The 19,119-nt window shown below is 40.5% G+C and overlaps 1 protein-coding gene and 2 long non-coding RNA genes across 3 annotated transcripts in view; 1 reads left to right on the top strand and 2 right to left on the bottom strand.

The window, feature by feature from the left end:
- Window positions 1–970: 970 nt before the first annotated feature.
- Window positions 971–19,119, bottom strand: part of LOC114293052 (UDP-rhamnose/UDP-galactose transporter 2) — a 39,125-nt gene continuing 20,976 nt past the window's right edge. The window contains exons 4-5 of the mRNA XM_028237074.2: window positions 1,779–1,940; window positions 971–1,625 (exon numbers count right to left, since the gene is read on the bottom strand). Coding sequence (XP_028092875.1) covers window positions 1,266–1,625; window positions 1,779–1,940 — 522 coding nt within the window. The 3' untranslated portion in view covers window positions 971–1,265. The remainder of the gene's footprint in view (window positions 1,626–1,778; window positions 1,941–19,119) is intronic.
- On the bottom strand, window positions 15,870–17,612 carry LOC145792568 (uncharacterized). The gene is made up of 2 exons (XR_014331966.1): window positions 16,600–17,612; window positions 15,870–16,543 (listed from the first exon to the last, which is right to left on the bottom strand). It is a non-coding gene; the product is annotated as an uncharacterized LOC145792568 (long non-coding RNA).
- On the top strand, window positions 18,698–18,922 carry LOC145792567 (uncharacterized). Its single transcript, XR_014331965.1, has 2 exons — window positions 18,698–18,837; window positions 18,880–18,922. It is a non-coding gene; the product is annotated as an uncharacterized LOC145792567 (long non-coding RNA).

Here is a 19,119-nt window from a genome sequence, read left to right as displayed (position 1 = left end):
CTTAGCTTAAGCCACAAGATCCCCTCGTGCAAGGTTGAACTCAAACCAAACACTTGAGTTAGCACACGAGGCCTTTGGTGGTGCCTTGATAGCCCACTCGGTCCAAAATGAGTTCCAAAGATGTCATATTGTGTGGCATAATGGAAATAACGAGGCCTTTGGTGGTGCCTAAAGCCTGCCCTTGCCCCAAGGCTGCTCACTTGAAACCTAGTTTGGGCGGAGAGGTAGGTAGGTAGCACACCTTGCCCCCCTTATATGTGCTTGTTAAGCAATTAGTCCTCTGACAGGAGGAAACATCAATATGTCTGAGGAGTCATAGTGATTTTTCATAAATTTCACAAGTTGAGAAAAATCACGAAACTTGGTCGGGAAAACACTTCCACCAAGACCTCTTTCTAGTAAAAATTTCAACTCAAAACTCCTTCATTTGGATGCCCAAACAACGCACCAAAAATCTGCACTGTTGGCTACTATTGCTGGCGGCGGCTGCTGCTGCTGCTGCTGCCTGCTGCTGGCTGCTTTTGCTGCCCGCTACTGCTTGCTGCCACAGCTGGCTGCTGCTGGCATGAGCTGCTGCTGCTGCGTGCTGCTGCTGTTGGCAGCTAGCGCTGGCTATTTATATGGGCTGCGGCCTTGCTAATGCTGGCTGCTGGTGGCCCACATGCCTTGGGCTGCTTGGGGCCAATGTTAGGCCACGTTGAGGCACTCCAACGGCTACTCTTTAGCACTCAAATGGCCACACCACCGCAGGCGAAACATCACGGAGTTAGCCTTGCAAGGCAACCCGTGACACTCGGCCCAACAAATACTCACCCCTAACACCAGGTAACTTATCCACATATGTGCACACAGACAAAAAGGAAAAACAACTCATCCACATGCATGCACAAAAAAGAGCCCCCTCCATAGTTGGCCACTAGTTAATAAAAGGGAGAAAAAGAAAGAAAAAAAACCCAATAAAACCCAATAATTATGATAAGACAGCCTGGGTTCAGCCATGAATAAATAGATTGCAGTATTGTACAACAAATAGATTTTACATTTTGAACATCCCCTCTATGCCATTCACACACAAATAAATTAAATAAAAAAAGACAGACAAAATAATAAATAATAAATAATAAATATATGGAAAGTGCAAATGTTGAGTAACATCAGTAACAATATCTAAGTCTAAATTCTAAAATGATGAGGGTCAGGAGATGTGCACAGCTGGGCTCTGCTGTAACATAAATCAAGCAAACCAATAGAGATGTCAACAACCTCTACCCCTTAGACACACCAAGTTCAATATCCTTCACAGGAGTGTTTTCAACTCCCACCTTCAATAGACGAATTTCTTCTTCTGTAAGGCTGTTTTTTGTTTGGGATGTGATCTTGGTATTAGACTGCTTTTCAGCCTCCATGGCCCAACTATAAATTATCATGCCAATAACTGCAATAAGCATTCCCATAATGTTCTTAAATGTCAACTCTGAATCAAACAGCAGCCACCCCAAAGTGAGGACGCATACTGTTTTCATATGACCTAAAACCTGGAAGGAAACTGCTGAGAACCGTCCAATGCAGAGGTACTGGCTCACATTGCAGAACACTGCTAGGGAGCAGGAAAGAAGAATGAATAACTGCAAATATTGCCACACATGTTATTAGATATATATATATATATATTTCACAAAAAATTATTCTCATACGAAGAACAGATCAATCCATGGATGAAACAAAGTTCTACATATTATACTACTAGAGTAAAGATTGAATAGGAGATGAGTACTTACAATGGCACCAGAAGACATCTTGTAGCTCCCTATAAATTTTCCACTAAGATAGTAGTCAATGATAGGACCCAGCACAAGAAGAGAGAACGATTGAATTGGAGCTGTCTTACTCAACAATTCAAAAGATCCGATTGAATACTTCTCTTGTAAGGAACCTATTGACTGTATACAAATGAAGCTTGCTTAACCATAAAACCAAGACCATAGAATAAAATCAGTGTTCCAGAGATAATGTAATGAAATGACACTGAAAAATCAAGCAGTAAATACAAGCAATGGAGTGCATGAAAGGCCAGGATAACAGTCACAAGTAAAGTTAGACCTTAATTCCAAAAAAATGTACATTCAATAGCATTCAAGGTCTCATAAATTCAAGTTTTCCAACAATTTACTAGAAAAAGTTTCCAAATAATATTCTTCTTACTTACTCCTGAATATGAACGGTGTTGGTTTCGGTATTGAAAATATATGCTAAAAATTCTCAAAAAATTGTATTTGTGAACTACATCCAAAATCAAAACTACTGAGTCAAACCACTCTCTATCGCTCCCCCATGTCATGTGTGTGTATGTTCTTGTGTATGTAGACAGTGTACAACACACATCTGCTTGTATGTTTGAACTGGGTAAAGAAAGATGTGGGTGGATGGATCTAAAGTTGAATATGAGCTGGAAGGATCATGCTGGAAGTGTTTGCACCAACACTTACAGTGTTAGGTTCAAAATATCATAAAAGGTTCATCTCTATACTACTGCATAAACAAATTTTAGTTGAAGTCAATTTCAATAACACTTTTCTTCATGTACTGTTTATTTTCAATCTGCTGCCCATGAATGTGCTGTTGGGGTTATGGAGTCACAGTCCTAACACGGCTACTCACCATCTACTTAGGCCATGATAGGCAACTTCACTGATTTGTTGACTGAGCCATGTGAGAAAATGCCTAGGCATCAAAGAGTACATGTCAGCAGCCACAATGCGTAGTGAACCCTCTACAAATTAACAGTAATCAATTAATATTTCTCATAATGGTTGGAACGCAATCGGAGAATTTTTCAGAGAGTGAATGTATCGGTGGCTCGTTAGAAGTAAAGGTTTTTGGTGATTTTGTATAGTGGGGTTTTAGGGAGAGTGGATTCGGATTTGTTTTCTCTAATTGATTTTTCAGATACTCTTCATGTTCAGGTTTTGGGCTGTTTGGTCATTTTTTCCTGTGTAATTGTTAGCATCATCTTGATGCTTCTAACTTAGTAATATTGACTTTTATTTATCAAAAAGTAAATAAATAAATAAAATTCTGATAACTAATAACCGCTTGAGGAACTAACTTGGTTCAAAGATGGACAATTTAATAGCTCTATACTTAAAAATTGACATTTGTTTTAAAAAATCCAATGATATCATTTAATTATTAGTGTTAAATATAAGATTCAGAATTAATCTTATCTTTAGAGATTGGCAGGTCAGGATATAACAAATATCTAAACAATCTTACCTTTTATTTGTAAAGATCTACAAATATGATTATATCCATGTATTCAATAGGAGTTTAGTGAAAATAGTACTATTTGAATTTGTAAATGTAAGCCACCACGGCTAAAATATGTACATTTATCTCTTCTCTATCTCTTATTCTTTCATTTCACATATTTCCTTGTTACTTCTACATTTCCACATGGTATTAGAAGGTAAAGACATGCATATACAATATCTACGTAAATCCATATGTGACATGTAAGGCACAAGATAATTTTTGACTAGTTGCATCAATTGGTGTACAAATTTAACTTCGATCTCAACAAAATATGGGACTGGCCCAGGACTAATGGCATAAAACTATTTGAGTCTCATAGGCATGCCTCATATAGTGGAGCCCATAACTAAAATATTTAGGGTAATGAAATAACAAGGACGTCCCCCGAGGTTTTTGAAATGATACAAACCTCCCTTCTCAATGTTGACAAAATAATAGTTAAAAATATTTTCCTTCTCTTATTCTAAAAATATTCATTTCACACTCCTACGGGGATATTTTATTCTAGTTGTTCTCATCATATGACTCCTATTGTGTAACTTCTTAGTAATTGAGTGTCACCTTCTTCTCCCATTACTATTGTCACTGCTAATGGCTCTCCTATGACTGCTCATTTTATTGGTTCAATCTCCTCTCCTTGCTTGTTTATTTCTTGTGTCTTCTATGTGCCTCAACTCTCTCTCTCAGCCTTATATCTATTAGCCAATTGTCTTGCTAGCTTGGGTTTGGGTTAGCATCCTGCCGTGGCGAAGGTTCGGGTTGAGGCCAAGTCACAGTTGACTTGTGGCGCTCTACCCTTTAATGGAATAAAGTTGCGCCTTCACCACTACCTATGGGTTTTGGTGAGATGGTAAGCGATTGATCCTACAATTGGTATCAGAGCGAGGTCTCAAGTTCGATTCTCCTGGATGGCATACTGCCTGTGGGCAAGTGCTGGGGGGATTGTTGGCCGCGTCACAGTCGACTTGTAGCGCTTGACACTGTACCCTTTTAAGGGAATAAAGTTGCGACTTCACTACTACTTATGGGTTTTGGTGAGATAGTAAGTGCTTGATCCTACAATGTCTCATTCCAATTTTGATGTTTTCTTTTTTTCTCACTGTGTTGTGCAGGATTGGGTGTCCAAGAGACATATTGGGAGTGGGTGTAGAGTTAGAAAACATTATGTCTTGGAAAGCTTGCATGTCTCTTTGGATGTATCTTCCACTACTTTGTCTTCATATTGTCTAAACAATAGCTCTTCCCTGTTTTATATTTAGCATTCTAGATTGACTCACTAATCGAGTGATCTTTTGAAACTTTTCGTTAAATCTCGTCACTCAGGTAAATTTTCCATTCGTGACATTTCTAAGTGTAGTGGTTGTAAATTTGCAAAAATTTCTGCTCTTCTTTTAATAAAAGTAGTTATATTTCTTCCTCTCCCTTCCAGTTGGTTCACAATGACGTTTGGGAGCCTTCCCCCATTGTTACCAAGAGTGGTTCACAGTATTATGTGTTATTTGTTTTTTCTTGTTTTTTGATAAATAAGAACAAATATTATTAATGTCAAAGATAACCAGGCTGGATCTGTGTGTGAGCTGGCCAAACTGTGAATATTTGAATTTGTATTTAGATTTGTCATATCCCTAATTTATAGGGATTGTATTCTAGGAATCTCATTCCTGATTTGTAGGGATTAGCTAGCTATAATTTGTATATATAGTCTTTCCATGTATATTTCTAAGTAATGAATATTATTCCCATTTATCATGGTATCAGAGCCTCTTATGCTCTCTGGGAACTAAAACTTTCTGTGGCTTGCATTGCCATACTTCGTTGTTCCTTCAACCTTTCATTCTTCGACCTTCATTGCCAATTGTAGAATGTCTTTGCCCAGAAATACTTCTTTTTCATTCCATTTTTTCTTCTTCTTCAATATCATCATGTCTGAAGTAACTCAAACTTCGAACCCATCTGAAATTGGGAAAACCGACTCCTAGCATGGTTTCAACAGGAGACTTGCAGAATATTCAACCAAGTTACCGGTTGAATGGAAAAAACTACCTTAAGTGGTCTCAATTTGTTTGAACTTTTCTTAAAGGGAAGGGAAAATTGAGTCATCTTCTTGGAGCAGGACCAAAACCCAGAGATCCGAAGTTTGATGCCTGGGATGAAGCTGATTCCATGGTAATGTCATGGCTATGGAACTTGATGATACCTGAAGTGAGTGATAAGTGCATGTTTTTGGAAACAACAAAGGACATTTGGGACACATGTAAACAAACTTATTCGAAGGTTCATGATGCCGCACAAGTCTATGATATCAAGACCAGAATTTCAGCCACTAAACAGGGTAATCGTTCTATTACTGAATACTCTAATATCTTGCAAAACTTAAGGCAAGAGTTGGATCATTATCAATGTATTGCGATGAAGTGCAGTGAAGACTCTACCATTCTTAAGAGGTTTATGGAGAAGGAAAGAAGTTACATTTTCCTTGCTGGATTGAATGCTGAGTTTGATGCTGTCAGAATTCAAGTCCTTGGAAAAGAAGACTTTCCATCATTGAATGAGACTATTGGAATAATCCGAGGAGAAGAAAGTCGCAGAGGAGTCATGTTGGAGCCTCAATCTGTGGAAGGTTTTGCCATGGTTGTTAGGGGTGCCAATGCAAGGAATAGGGGAGCAGATCATCCACTGAGCTCTTACTCTGATGAATTGACAATTGAAAATGGAAACAAGGATTCGATTGTGTGTACTTTCTGCAAAAAGCCAAGACACACCAGAGAAAAATGCTAGAAACTTCACGGCAAGCCTGCAAATTATCACAATCCTCAAACCACCAACAAAAATTGGAGAGTAAAGAGTGGACCAGCACGAGGACAAGGACAAGGACAAGGACAAGGACAAGCACATGTGACTACGGTACAACCAAGAAGCGAAATAGATTGTCCACGATTGAGCAGAGTTCAACATGGACGAGATTGAAAAACTAAAAAATTTACTGGGCACTCCAGAAAATCCTACGAGCTCAAGTACTTGTTCCTTCGTTTATCCAGGTAATGCCTCTCAATCCTTTACTCTCAATGTCTCGAAAATGCCCGTAACAGATTCTTGTGTAGTTGATTCTGGGGCCACAGATCATTGACTAAATCTTCTCATGAATTTGTCTCTTACAATCCTTGTCCTAGTAATAAAAAAATATCTACTGCAGATGGTACTTTGATTATTGTTGCTGGTTAGGGAGAGATTGTTATCAATTCGAAAATTGTTTTAAAGAATGTTTTACATGTGCCGAAATTATCCGTAAACCTCGTCTCTGTTCATAAACTTGCAAAGGATTTGAATTGTACCATGACCTTCTCTTCTACACATTGTGAATTTCAGGACCAGGGCACGGGGAAGATGATTGGACTTGCTAGAGAGAAACATGGACTGTACTATCTTGAAGAATTCAGTGGGTAAAATAGCACTATGAATAATTTTCCTGTCTCATTTCTTTCTGAGTCATCTCTTTCAAATAAAAACAAAATCTGATTGTATCATCTTCGTTTTGGTCATCCCTCTTTCAGTGTTCTTAAAATTATGTTTTCACATTTGTTTAATGGGATTGATATGGGTATATTTCATTATGATGTTCGTGAGCTTGCAAAACACAAGCGTACTTCTCTTCCACTAAATAATACAAGATTGTCCATTCCGTTTGCTCTTATCCATAGTGATGTATGGGGACCTTCTATGGTTTCAAATGTTTCTGGGGCTCGCTGGTTAGTGTTGTTTATTGATGATTGCACTCTTGTGTCATGGGTTTTCTTGTTAAAACATAAGTCTGATCTTAGCTCTACCTTCCAAGCATTCTTTCACATGATTAAAAATCAATTTGGGGTAGAACTTAAGAGGGTACGATCCGATAATGCTAGGGATTATTTCAATCAAACCTTGTCACCATTCTTTCAAGAGAGAGGAATAATTCATGAGTCTTCATGTGTTAATACACCACAGCAAAACAGGGTGGCAGAAAGGAAAATTGGTCATCTTCCAGCAATTACTCGTGCCTTTCTATTCCAAACTAATGTTCCAACACATTCCTTGGGGGGAAGCTGTTTTAACTGCTGCTCATCTTATAAATAGATTACCCTCTCGAGTCCTTGATCAGAAAACTCCTATGCAACTTTTTTCATCATTTTTCCTAGATTTTCAAGCCACAAACAACCTGCCTCCTAAAGTTTTTGGTTGTGTGTCATTTGTTCATATTCATTCTCAAAGGGGTCAACCTGCCTCCTAAAGGGGTAAACTTGGTGGTAGATAGTGGCATGTATATAATATGATAGTGGTAGATAGTGGTAATATATAATATGTAAGTGGCATATAATGGGTTATGATGATGTTTGTAATATCTCCTATATAAGGAGTGTCATTTGGTCTTGTAAGATAAGAAGTTTTGAATATAACAGAAATATATTCCTTCTTCCTCATATTTTCGGAGTTCTTCTTCTTCATATTTTCTAAGTTGGTATCAGAGCAACAAAAAACACAGCAGCCCTAAAACCGTCATAGCCATGTCGGAAGTCACGTCCAAAACCACTTCAACCCCTGCCGCTGCCATTCCGGTGAAAACGTCCAACTCTCACTCTGTCCAAATCACCACCATCCGCCTAAATGGTGATAATTTTCTCCGCTGGTCACAATCTGTCCGGATGTATATCCGTGGGTAAGGAAAGATCGGTTACATCACTGGTGACAAGAAGGCTCCTGCTGTTAATGATCCGCTGTTCGACAGTTGGGACGCTGAAAACTCCATGGTTATGACATGGTTGGTCAATTCCATGGAGGAGGATATAAGCTCTAATTACATGTGCTATACTACTGCACAAGAATTGTGGGATAATGTTAGTCAGATGTATTCTGACCTAGGAAATCAATCTCAAGTTTTCGAATTAACTTTGAAGTTGGGAGAGATTCGTCAAGGAGATGATTCCGTCACCAAATATTTCAATTCGTTGAAAAGGTTGTGGCAGGATCTTGACATCTTCAACACATACGAATGGAAATCGGTTGACGACTGCAACCACCACAAGAAAACTGTGGAAGACAGCCGTATTTACAAGTTTCTTGCCGGCCTCAACATTGAGTTCGATGAAGTGCGAGGAAGAATTATTGGCAGACCTCCTCTCCCATCCATTGGCGAAGTATTTGCCGAAGTCAGAAGGGAAGAGAGCCGAAGGAGCGTCATGCTTAAGAAAAAAGGTAATGGTGAATCAATTGAAATTTCTGCTTTAATTAGCGATGCTGCGGCCAACAAGGCTGCAAATTACCAGCGCAGGTTTGATGATAAGCCACGGGTCTGGTGTGATTTTTGCAACAAGCCTCGCCATACACGCGAAACGTGTTGGAAGATCCATGGCAAACCTGTCAACTGGAAAAGCAGCAAACAAGGAGAGAAGAATCGTGGCTTTCCTACCGCTAATGAAGCCGATTCAGGTCCCTTCAACAAAGAGCAGATTGATCAACTCTTAAAGCTGATAAAATCCAACTCCTCAACCGGTACTCCTAGTGTTTTGTTGGCACAAACAGGTAGAAATCCTAAAGCCTTCTCTTGCCTAAACTTCTCTCCGTGGATCATAGATTCCGGTGCCTCCGATCACATGACTAGTTTTTCCCATTTATTTAGTACCTATTTCCCTTGTTCTGGTCATGACAAAATCAGAATAGCCGATGGTAGTTTTTCACCTATTGCAGGAAAAGGATTTATTAAACTAACTGAGAAAATTAATCTCAATGCTGTTCTTCACGTCCCCAACTTAGCCTGCAACCTTTTGTCTGTCAGTAAACTATCTAAGGATTCTAATTGTCGTGTTACATTTTTTGAATCCCATTGTGAATTTCAGGACCAGAACTCGGGGATGATGATTGGGCGTGCTAGGATGCTTGAAGGTCTTTACTACTTTGATGAAGTACCTGTTAGTAATAAAAAAGCTCAGAGCTTTAATAGTACTAGTTCAATCTCTGTTTGAGAAAAAATAATGCTATGGCACTATAGGCTAGGACATCCTAATTTTCTTTATCTGAAACATTTATTTCCAGAATTATTTAAAGGGATTGATTGTTCTTCTTTTCATTGTGAAAGTTGCATTTTTGCAAAATTTCATCGCTCTACTTATTTGCCAAAACCTTACCAGGCTTCAAAACCTTTTTATTTGATTCATAGTGATGTTTGGGGCCCTTCTAAAATCACTACTCTTTCTAGTAAAAGATGGTTTGTTACATTTATTGATGACCATACCCGCTTATGTTGGATTTATTTGATGAATAAAAAATCTGACGTGAAAAATTTATTCACAAATTTTTACAATATGATTGAAAACCAATTTCAAACCAAAATTGGTATTTTACATTCTGATAATGGAACAGAATATTTCAATGAGCAGTTGGGTGAGTTTTTGGAAAAAAATGGGATTTTTCATCAATCTACATGTCGGGATACCCCTCAACAAAATGGCATTGCAGAACGAAAAAATAAACATCTACTTAAAGTAGCACGTGCTATAATGTTTTACATGCATGTTCCTAAATATTTATGGGGTGAAGCAATTTTAACAGCCTCTTATTTGATAAACAGGATGCCTACAAAGGTGTTAACATACAAAACACCTTTTGATTGTCTCAAAACTTTTTTTCCTGACACGAGGTTGTTTTCTGATTTACCCGCTAAAGTTTTTGGATGTACTGCCTATGTTCATGTTCCCAGTCAATTTCGTTCAAAACTTGACCCCCGTGCTATAAAATGTGTTTTTTTGGGTTATTTCTCAAACAAAAAGGGGTATAAGTGCTTCGATCCTCAAAACAAGAAATTTCATGTGAATATGGATGTGTCATTTGTGGAAACAAAATCCTATTTCCCCAACACTTCTCTTCAGGGGGAGACAAGTGGAGTAGAAGACCGTTTTTGGGATATTTCTATCCCGCTCCCCAATGTCATTTATCCTACACAAAAACCACATCTGTCTGATAATGATCACTTAGGAGAACCAAGTTCTATGGTGCCTAGTCAAGAAGATTCTTGTTTAGGGGGAGAAGTACTACAAAATGATCTAAATCCTGAGCTTCAGGTTTATACTAGGAAGCGATTTCATCTGAGGAATAATGACCCGAATGTCCATCCTAATGACCCGAATGTCCACCTGAGTTCTGGTATCGAAATTTTAGGTAATCCTATTCCTTCTATTTCCGACCTTGATGTACCTATAGCAATTAGGAAAGGTGTCCGAAATTGCATTAAACATCCTATTGCAAATTACCTCTCCTATCAAAGACTGTCTAAAAACCATAGAGCTTTCACATCTAGGATTTCACACTTGTTTGTTCTAAGGAATATACAGGAAGCATTGGATGATCCGAATTGGAAATTAGCAGTCATGGAGGAGATGAATACTTTAAGGAGAAGTGGTACTTGGGAGATAGTTGATCTACCCAAAGACAAGAAAACAGTTGGGTGTAAATGGGTGTTTACGATAAAATGTAACGCAGATGGAAGCGTTGAGAGATACAAGGCGAGACTGGTGGCTAAAGGCTTCACTCAAACTTATGGGATCGACTATCAGGAGACGTTTGCTCCTGTTGCTAAAATAAATTCCATCAGAGTACTGTTATCTCTTGCAGTAAATTCAGATTGGCCTCTACATCAACTTGACATTAAAAATGCATTTCTCAATGGTGATCTTGAAGAGGAGGTGTTCATGAGCCTACCGCCGGGATTTGAGCAGAGACTTGGAAGTGACAGAGTATGCAGATTGAACAAATCATTATACGGACTCAAACAATCACCAAGAGCGTGGTTTGAACGCTTTGGGAAGGCAGTTATCAGTTGTGGCTTCTCGCAGAGTCAAGCAGATCACACAATATTTTATAAACATTCAAAAAACAGTAAAATTGCAATTTTGATTGTTTATGTTGATGACATCATTTTAACTGGTAATGATGAAGCAGAGTTAGCAGCCCTCAAAGAGAACTCGCAAAAGAATTTCACATTAAGGATCTGGGAGCCCTCAAGTATTTCCTCGGAATGGAATTTGCAAGATCCAAGGAAGGTATATTCGTTAATCAGAGAAAATATGTTCTTGATCTCCTTGGAGAAACAGGTATGCTTGGTTGTAAGATGGCGGAGACTCCGATCGAGCCTAACTTGAAGTTACAAGCTGCTAAGGCTGAAGAAGTCAAAGAGAGAGAACAATATCAGCGACTTGTAGGGAAATTGATTTACTTGTCTCATACGCGGCCTGATATTGCCTTTGCAGTCAGCATGGTAAGTCAGTTCATGCACTCACCAGGGGCAGAGCACTTTGAGGCCGTTTATAAGATCTTAAGATATTTGAAAGGAACTCCAGGGAGAGGCTTACTGTTCAAGAAACATGAACATCTTCAAGTTGAAGTATACACAGATGCAGACTGGGCAGGAAGTGTTACAGACAGCAGATCAACATCCGGATACTGCTCCTTTGTAGGTGGGAACCTAGTTACATGGCGGAGTAAAAAACAGAATGTGGTAGCTAGAAGTAGTGCAGAAGCAGAGTTCAGAGCTGTTGCCCATGGAATCTGTGAAGTAATGTGGATTAAAAGAATTCTTGAAGAATTAAAGCTTTCTCACCCGACACCTATGAAGGTCTATTGTGACAACAAAGCAGCTATATCTATAGCTCATAATCCAGTTCTACATGATCGCACAAAACATATAGAAGTGGATAAACATTTCATCAAGGAGAAAATCAATGCTGGCATAATCTGTATGACCTACCTTCCAACAGGTGAACAATTAGCTGATGTGCTAACGAAGGGACTACACAAGAAGCAATTTGATAAGCTGACTAGCAAGCTGGCTATGGAAGATATCTTCAAACCAGCTTGAGGGGGAGTGCTGGAAATTGTGTTTATGTATATAATATGATAGTGGCGTTGGTGGTAGATAGTGGCATGTATAGAATATGATAGTGGTGTTGGTGGTAGATAGTGGCATGTATATAATATGATAGTGGTAGATAGTGGTAATATATAATATGTAAGTGGCATATAATGGGTTATGATGATGTTTGTAATATCTCCTATATAAGGAGTGTCATTTGGTCTTGTAAGATAAGAAGTTTTGAATATAACAGAAATATATTCCTTCTTCATCATATTTTCGGAGTTCTTCTTCTTCATATTTTCTAAGTCTTATCTTCAGGGGGAGACATCATTCATAGAAGATAAGGATAGAGATTTGTTCTTACTTGATCTTTCATTCTCCCCATCCCCATCTGTCTCAAATGAGTCTTCTAATCAAACAGATCCAGCCAGTCCAAGTCCTATTGGAAAGGATAAATATATTCAGAGTGCTACTCACCCACTGCAAGTTTATTCAAGGAGGAGAGAACCCATTATTCAACCTATGCAGAACCTTCAATCAGAACCAAACCCTGGCACTGATGACAGTACTGATGATGTTAAGGAAGTATCTGATGGTGAAGATAGAAATGATTATGATCTTCCTATTGCTATTAGGAAAGGTGTGAGAAAGTGTACCCAACGTCCACTATACCCATTATCTCACTTTGTGTCTTATGAGAGGTTATCTAACAGCCATAAAAGCTTCCTTACTCACCTAAACACTATAACCATCCCAAAAACTGTTTCTGAAGCATTAGATCATAAAGAATGGATGGAAGCTATGAAAGTTGAGATGGATGCCCTTGAAAAAAATAAAACTTGGGAATTGGTTGAGTTACTGAAGGAAAAGCAAACAGTGGGATGTAGATGGGTCTTTACTGTAAAGTATAAGTCATATGGGTCACTTGAAAAGTACAAGGCTAGTGTTAGCACCTTCTACTTGAAGGCTGTAGGCTTGGCATTGGCAACACCTTGCGCCAATGTCCAGCCAAGGCAATGGCATGATGGTGGCATGCCAAAACAGCAAGGTGAAAAGTTGGCTAAGTGCTGAGGCAGCATCACACAATCCTTGGCCAAAGTATGGGCAGCAGTTGCACAAATGCAAGGCATTAACATGACCCGAATGTGGGCTGCAGCATACTTGGGGGTTCAAAGCAATCGGTAGGCAAAACTTGGTCTGGGGGCCAAGACAACCAAATTCGTGGCTGACTTGATGAGGCAAACAACACAGCAGTTATTAGCAGTTATGCGGGTCTGTTGACAGCAGTTACCCATGTTGGGCAAAGACAAGGCAGGCCTGGACTTCAAGAAGCAACACTGAAAGATAGCAGCAGTTGATAGCAGTTATATCCCAGAAATGTTCTTAAGTCCCTAGGCAGTTGGGGGTGTCAACTGCCATGCCACTTGGCATGCTTTCCTTGTAATGTTGGTTGTAAGTTTATAACTGATTGTAAGCTTATTTTAGGCATAGCCATGGAACTCAAAAATTAACTAAGTGTTTGTAAGAGTTACCATAGGCCTCCTTTGTATTGTTGGTGCAATTAATAAAGGTTGGGAATTTTCCTGTAATCTCTTGTTGCCTATTCTCTTATTTACTATAACACTTTGTGTGTGTGTGTATTCAGAATTGGTTGAGACTAAGTGCCCAACTTAGTGCCATTACAGGCTGGAAATTTGAGACAAAAATTGACCCTGTACCAATTGGTATCAGAGCACGGTTATGCTCTAATGGTTTCTGGCATGGATGCCTTGAAAGAAAGAGTAATGCGGTTGGAAAATCTCGTGGGTGAACCTGCTAATGAGAACCGCTCGCTGACAGATCGATTGGATGCTGTGGCCTCAGGGTTCCTTGCCCTTGAGACCTCGACAGCAGATCGGTTCAAAGACATGCTGACAGATGTGCTAGCCATTTCGGATTCTTGAAGGACAAGTTTCAAGAAGTTGTGGATGAACTGTCCCTTCTCAAGAAGGCTATCTGTGGGCATACGAATTCGGAAAAGACTCCTTCGAAAATCAAAGTTCTAGACCCTAAAGCTTTCAGTGGAAATCGGAGTGCCAAGGAACTTGAGAATTTTCTGAGGGACATGGAGCAGTACTTCAAGGCTGCTCATGTGCCAGAAGGAGAGAAGGTTACAATCACAAGCATGTACCTTACTGGTGATGCTAAACTTTGGTGGCATACACGTGTCGGGGATGATGCTCGGCCAGAGATCTCGACTTGGGAGACCCTGAAGAAGGAAATGAAGGAACAATTCCTTCCTTGCAACACATCTTGGGTTGCAAGAGACGCCTTGAAACAGTTGAAGCATTCTGAATCGGTGAGGGACTATGTGAAAGAATTCAGTTCTTTGATGCTGGACATCAAGAACACGTCGGAGGAAGATAAGCTCTTCAACTTTATGTCTACGTTGCAGAATTGGGCCCAGTTGGAACTTCGGGGACTCGGTGTCAAGGATTTGCCCTCTGCCATGGCTGTAGCGGATGGGTTGCTTGACTACAAGTGAAGCAAAGAACTCACGTTTGAAACCAGCAAAACCTAGAAGAAAGGGAAAGAGAAGGTGGCAGAGAAAAAGGCTGGTTTCAAGAAAGGCAAAGACGGTTCCAAATATAAGCAGAAGGGGGATTCTTCTCAGACCAATGGTGGGAAATCTAACAAAGGGTGTTTCATTTGTGATGGACCCCATAGAGCGAAAGACTGTCCCAAGCAAGAGAAACTTAACGCTATGGTCGCGGAAGATGGCAAAGGGGAGTCGGATTCTGAGGGGCCGACTAGGGTAAACCCTTTACAATTGCTCAATGCAATTCATGCAGACAAAGCCCCTACTACTGGTCTAATGTACATCAAGGTGAAATTGGCAGGTACCGACATTGCGGCAATGGTAGACACCGGTGCCACGCATAACTTTCTGTCAGAAAAAGTTGTGCAGACCCTCGGATTGCAAGTTACCCAAAGCGCTAATCGAATCAAGGCAGTAAACTCAGCGTCTCAATCGGTACAAGGAATGGCTTCCAAAGTATCGATCACAGTTGCAGATTGGACTGGACTAGATTGGACGGGTTAACTTGATGGTGGTTCCTTTGGATAATTTCGATGTCATCTTAGGAAATGATTTCTTTGTGACTGCAAAAGTGGCTTTGATGCCATATTTGGGTGGGATACTTACTTCGGATGAAGACAAGCCTTGCTTTGTCGCTGGTTGCAGTAAATCAGACAAAGGCACAAAGAGGAAGACGGAGACCCTCTCAGCCATTCAAGTGCACAACGGTTTGAAAAAGGGCGCAGAGACTTATCTTGCTGCCTTGGTGGAAATCAAACCCGATCTACCAGTAGAAGTGCCGGATGAAGTGGCAGAAGTGTTGAGGGAATTTGAGGATGTGATGCCTCCGGAGTTGCCAAAGTCCCTTCCTCCTCGGCGTGCCACTGATCATAAAATAGAGTTGATTCCGGGTGCTAACCCTCCAGCAAAGGTACCCTACAAAATGTCCCCAATGGAACTTACGGAGTTGCGAAGGCAATTGACGGACTTATTGGATGCTAGACTGGTTCAGCCATCCAAAGCCCCTTACGGTGCCCCAGTGCTTTTTCAAACGAAGCAAGATGGAAGTTTGCGCATGTGTGTGGATTATCGGGTGTAAGAAATAATGTATAGAGAAAGAGAGAGAATAAATTGTATGTATTATTATTGATTGATATATATTGATATCTATTACAATGATTCATGATTCCTATATATAGAAGAGGGTGAGTGTGTAGTAGGTAAGGAGTAGGTGAAGTGGAGGTGGTAGTGGTGTAGTGGGTTAGGTTTAGTGGAGTAGGTGAGGTGGTAGTGGTGTAGTGGGTTAGGTTTAGTGGAGTAGGTGAGGTGGTAGTGGTGTAGTGGGTTAGGTTTAGTGGAGTAGGTTTAAGTGGGTGAAGTAGGTGGAGAGTAGGTGGATTTTAACAGCCCCCCGCAAACTCAAGGGGGATAGGAACTAACCAACTTGAGTTTGGAGAGAGTAACAAAACAAGAAAATACATAAAAATAAAAGAGGATAAGAGACACTGAATGGTCGTGTCAGACCATTGGTGAAGACACTGGATGGTGGTGTCATAACGTTGTAGAGGACACTGTATGGGGGTGTCATAACCATGTAGAAGACAGTTTATGGGGTCATGTCGGACCGTTGTAGCAGACAATGTGGTGACAGTTGTTGTGACAGTTTACGGAGTCTTGCTGGACCCTTGTAGAAACTAACCGGAATCAATGTCGGGACAGTTTACAGAGTCTTGTCGGACCCTTGGAAAAGCTAACCGGAATCAAATGTCGGGACAGTTTACAGAGTCTTATCGGACCTATATAGAAACTAACCGGAATCAATGTCGGGACAGTTTACAGAGTCTTGTCGGACCCATGTAGAAACTAACCGGAATCAATGTCGGGACAGTTTACAGAGTCTTGTCGGACCCTTGGAAAAGCTAACCGGAATCAAATGTCGGGACAGTTTACAGAGTCTTGTCGGACCCCTAAAAAGTCGCACCCTCAAAAGGTGTGCCCAATCTTTCAAAAGGCGTGCCATCAAAAGGCGTGTCCAATCCATAAAAAGGCGTGCCATCAAAAGGCGTGTCCACTTTATCAAAAGATGTGCCATGAAAAGGCGTGCCAGTTTGTCGGGCGTCAAGAGGCGCGCGATGCGCGTGGCCGCCTTGGCTATATAACCAAGACGAAGGCAGAGGCTGAGGCAGAGAAAAACTGAGAGAAACCTCTGAAAAATCCTTCGTGTTGCTGAGAAAGAGAGTTCCTTGTGCTGAGAGAGAAACTCTGTAATACTCTGTTGCGAGAGATATTCTGTAGCACTCTGTTGCCCAGAAAATGGCCTCGTCTTCCCGGAGTCTGCTCACTCTCTTTCCAGACCTCAACGAGTCAACAAGAGAGAAAACTGGTGCGGTGGCACTCGAACCTCAACCAAGCGCCCCGGAGTTTGCTCCGTTGAACTTTCCGATGCGGTCGGTGGAGCAAAAAATGGCAGTGCAAACGGATGTGGAGGCTAATCAGTATACTTTGAAGGCATGTGTGGAGTCCATGACGGCGGTCACAAACTTGTCGCACCGGCTGCAGAGTAGGACAAATGAGGTGCAGCAATTAAACTCCCAGCTGGCTCTGCTCCAACGCATGTATAAGGATGCGCGAGCAGAGATAAGTGTGCTAAAGGCGGAAAACAAGGAGCTGAAGCGGAAGGCCAGTTTTATGTTCCGATTTGGAGGGCCGCCATATGCTGCAGTGGAGGAGCAGGGAGTAGTGATCATGCCCAGTGGAGTGGGAAACACGGAGGCAACACCGGCAAGGGCCGCCCAGGACGGAGGCAAGAAGAAAAGACCGGCGGCAGAGTAGAGAAGAAAAAATCTCACCTGTGAATGTGGTTGTTTGTTTGTTTGTTTTTTTTTTGTTTTTTTTTTTTTTTTTTGTAAAATTGTGATCGGGGTTGATCCCTGAGATGAATAAAATATGGTTTGGTGTGCAAAGCTAGATGGTATGAATGGAATTGGAAAAAGATTAAAAATAAGGTGAAAGAAAAATAAAGAAAGAAATAATAAAAATATATTTGAAATCAAAAATGAAAGATGGGGAAATAAGGAAAGTGGTTTGGAGAAAATAAATAAAAATAATGGAGTTTGAAATCAAACGGAGGAGAGATGATGTTTTTTTTTTTTTTTTTTTTATAATAAAAAAAAGAGATATATATATATATATAAAATAAAGAAAGTGGGGAAAGTGGCGGTGGATGCAAAGTGGGTTGGAAAGTGAAAAGATGAGAGAGAGAAGGCATGTGGGTGGTTGTCCATTGTGGAGGACAAACATAGTGGGTTATATTATATTCAGAAAGTTGTCCATTGTGAATGATGGTTTTGATGATGGTGATGGAGGAGTGAGTGTGGAGAGTGAAGGGTATTGAAGAAGAGTGAGGAACGATGGGTCTGTGAGACATATGCTTGTGAGAGAAAAGGAATCTGAAAGAAAGAAGAGATGGGTGTTGTAGCTTTCTCTCTCATCCTGGCATTACCGTAAGGGATGAGCTCGGAAAATGGAAGACATGAACACGACTGGACATTCAGCACTCCACATGTCAACCTTGGCATCATATTGCTGAAATTGCAGAATTTCTGGGGCCATATACAGTGGAGACCTGCAAACTGTCTCTGCGTGATCATTAGGATGTAAAATTCTTGAGAGACCAAAAACAGCAATCTTTAGCACTGCATCACTGTGAGGGCTTGAAAGCAAAATGTTCTCTGGTTTCAAAGTGAAGGTATGTGTTGTGTAGAAAATAAGCGGAATAGGTTGAGGTCCGGCGGGCGGCTAAGGTGAGGTTGCCGCCCGCCGGGGAAGCGAAAATACTAGGTTTTAAACCAGCTCTGATACCATGTAAGAAATAATGTATAGAGAAAGAGAGAGAATAAATTGTATGTATTATTATTGATTGATATATATTGATATCTATTACAATGATTCATGATTCCTATATATAGAAGAGGGTGAGTGTGTAGTAGGTAAGGAGTAGGTGAAGTGGAGGTGGTAGTGGTGTAGTGGGTTAGGTTTAGTGGAGTAGGTGAGGTGGTAGTGGTGTAGTGGGTTAGGTTTAGTGGAGTAGGTGAGGTGGTAGTGGTGTAGTGGGTTAGGTTTAGTGGAGTAGGTTTAAGTGGGTGAAGTAGGTGGAGAGTAGGTGGATTTTAACATCGGGCTCTCAACAAAGTGACTATAAAGAACAAGTACCTAGTCCCTTTGGTGGCAGACCTATTCGATCAATTGTGCAAGGCCACTTCACAAAATTGGATTTACGTGTTGGCTATTGGCAAGTCCGAGTGGCTGAAGGTGATGAGTCAAAGACCACATGTGTTACGAGGTATGGGTATTTTGAGTTCCTAGTAATGCT

The sequence above is a fragment of the Camellia sinensis genome, chromosome 6, assembly GCF_055761805.1.
Source record: "Camellia sinensis isolate YWXY chromosome 6, ASM5576180v1, whole genome shotgun sequence".
In the NCBI taxonomy this organism is placed as follows: domain Eukaryota; kingdom Viridiplantae; phylum Streptophyta; class Magnoliopsida; order Ericales; family Theaceae; genus Camellia; species Camellia sinensis.
The sequence above is the reverse complement of the archived record's forward strand: the minus strand, read 5'-3'. Positions and strand labels throughout refer to the sequence as shown.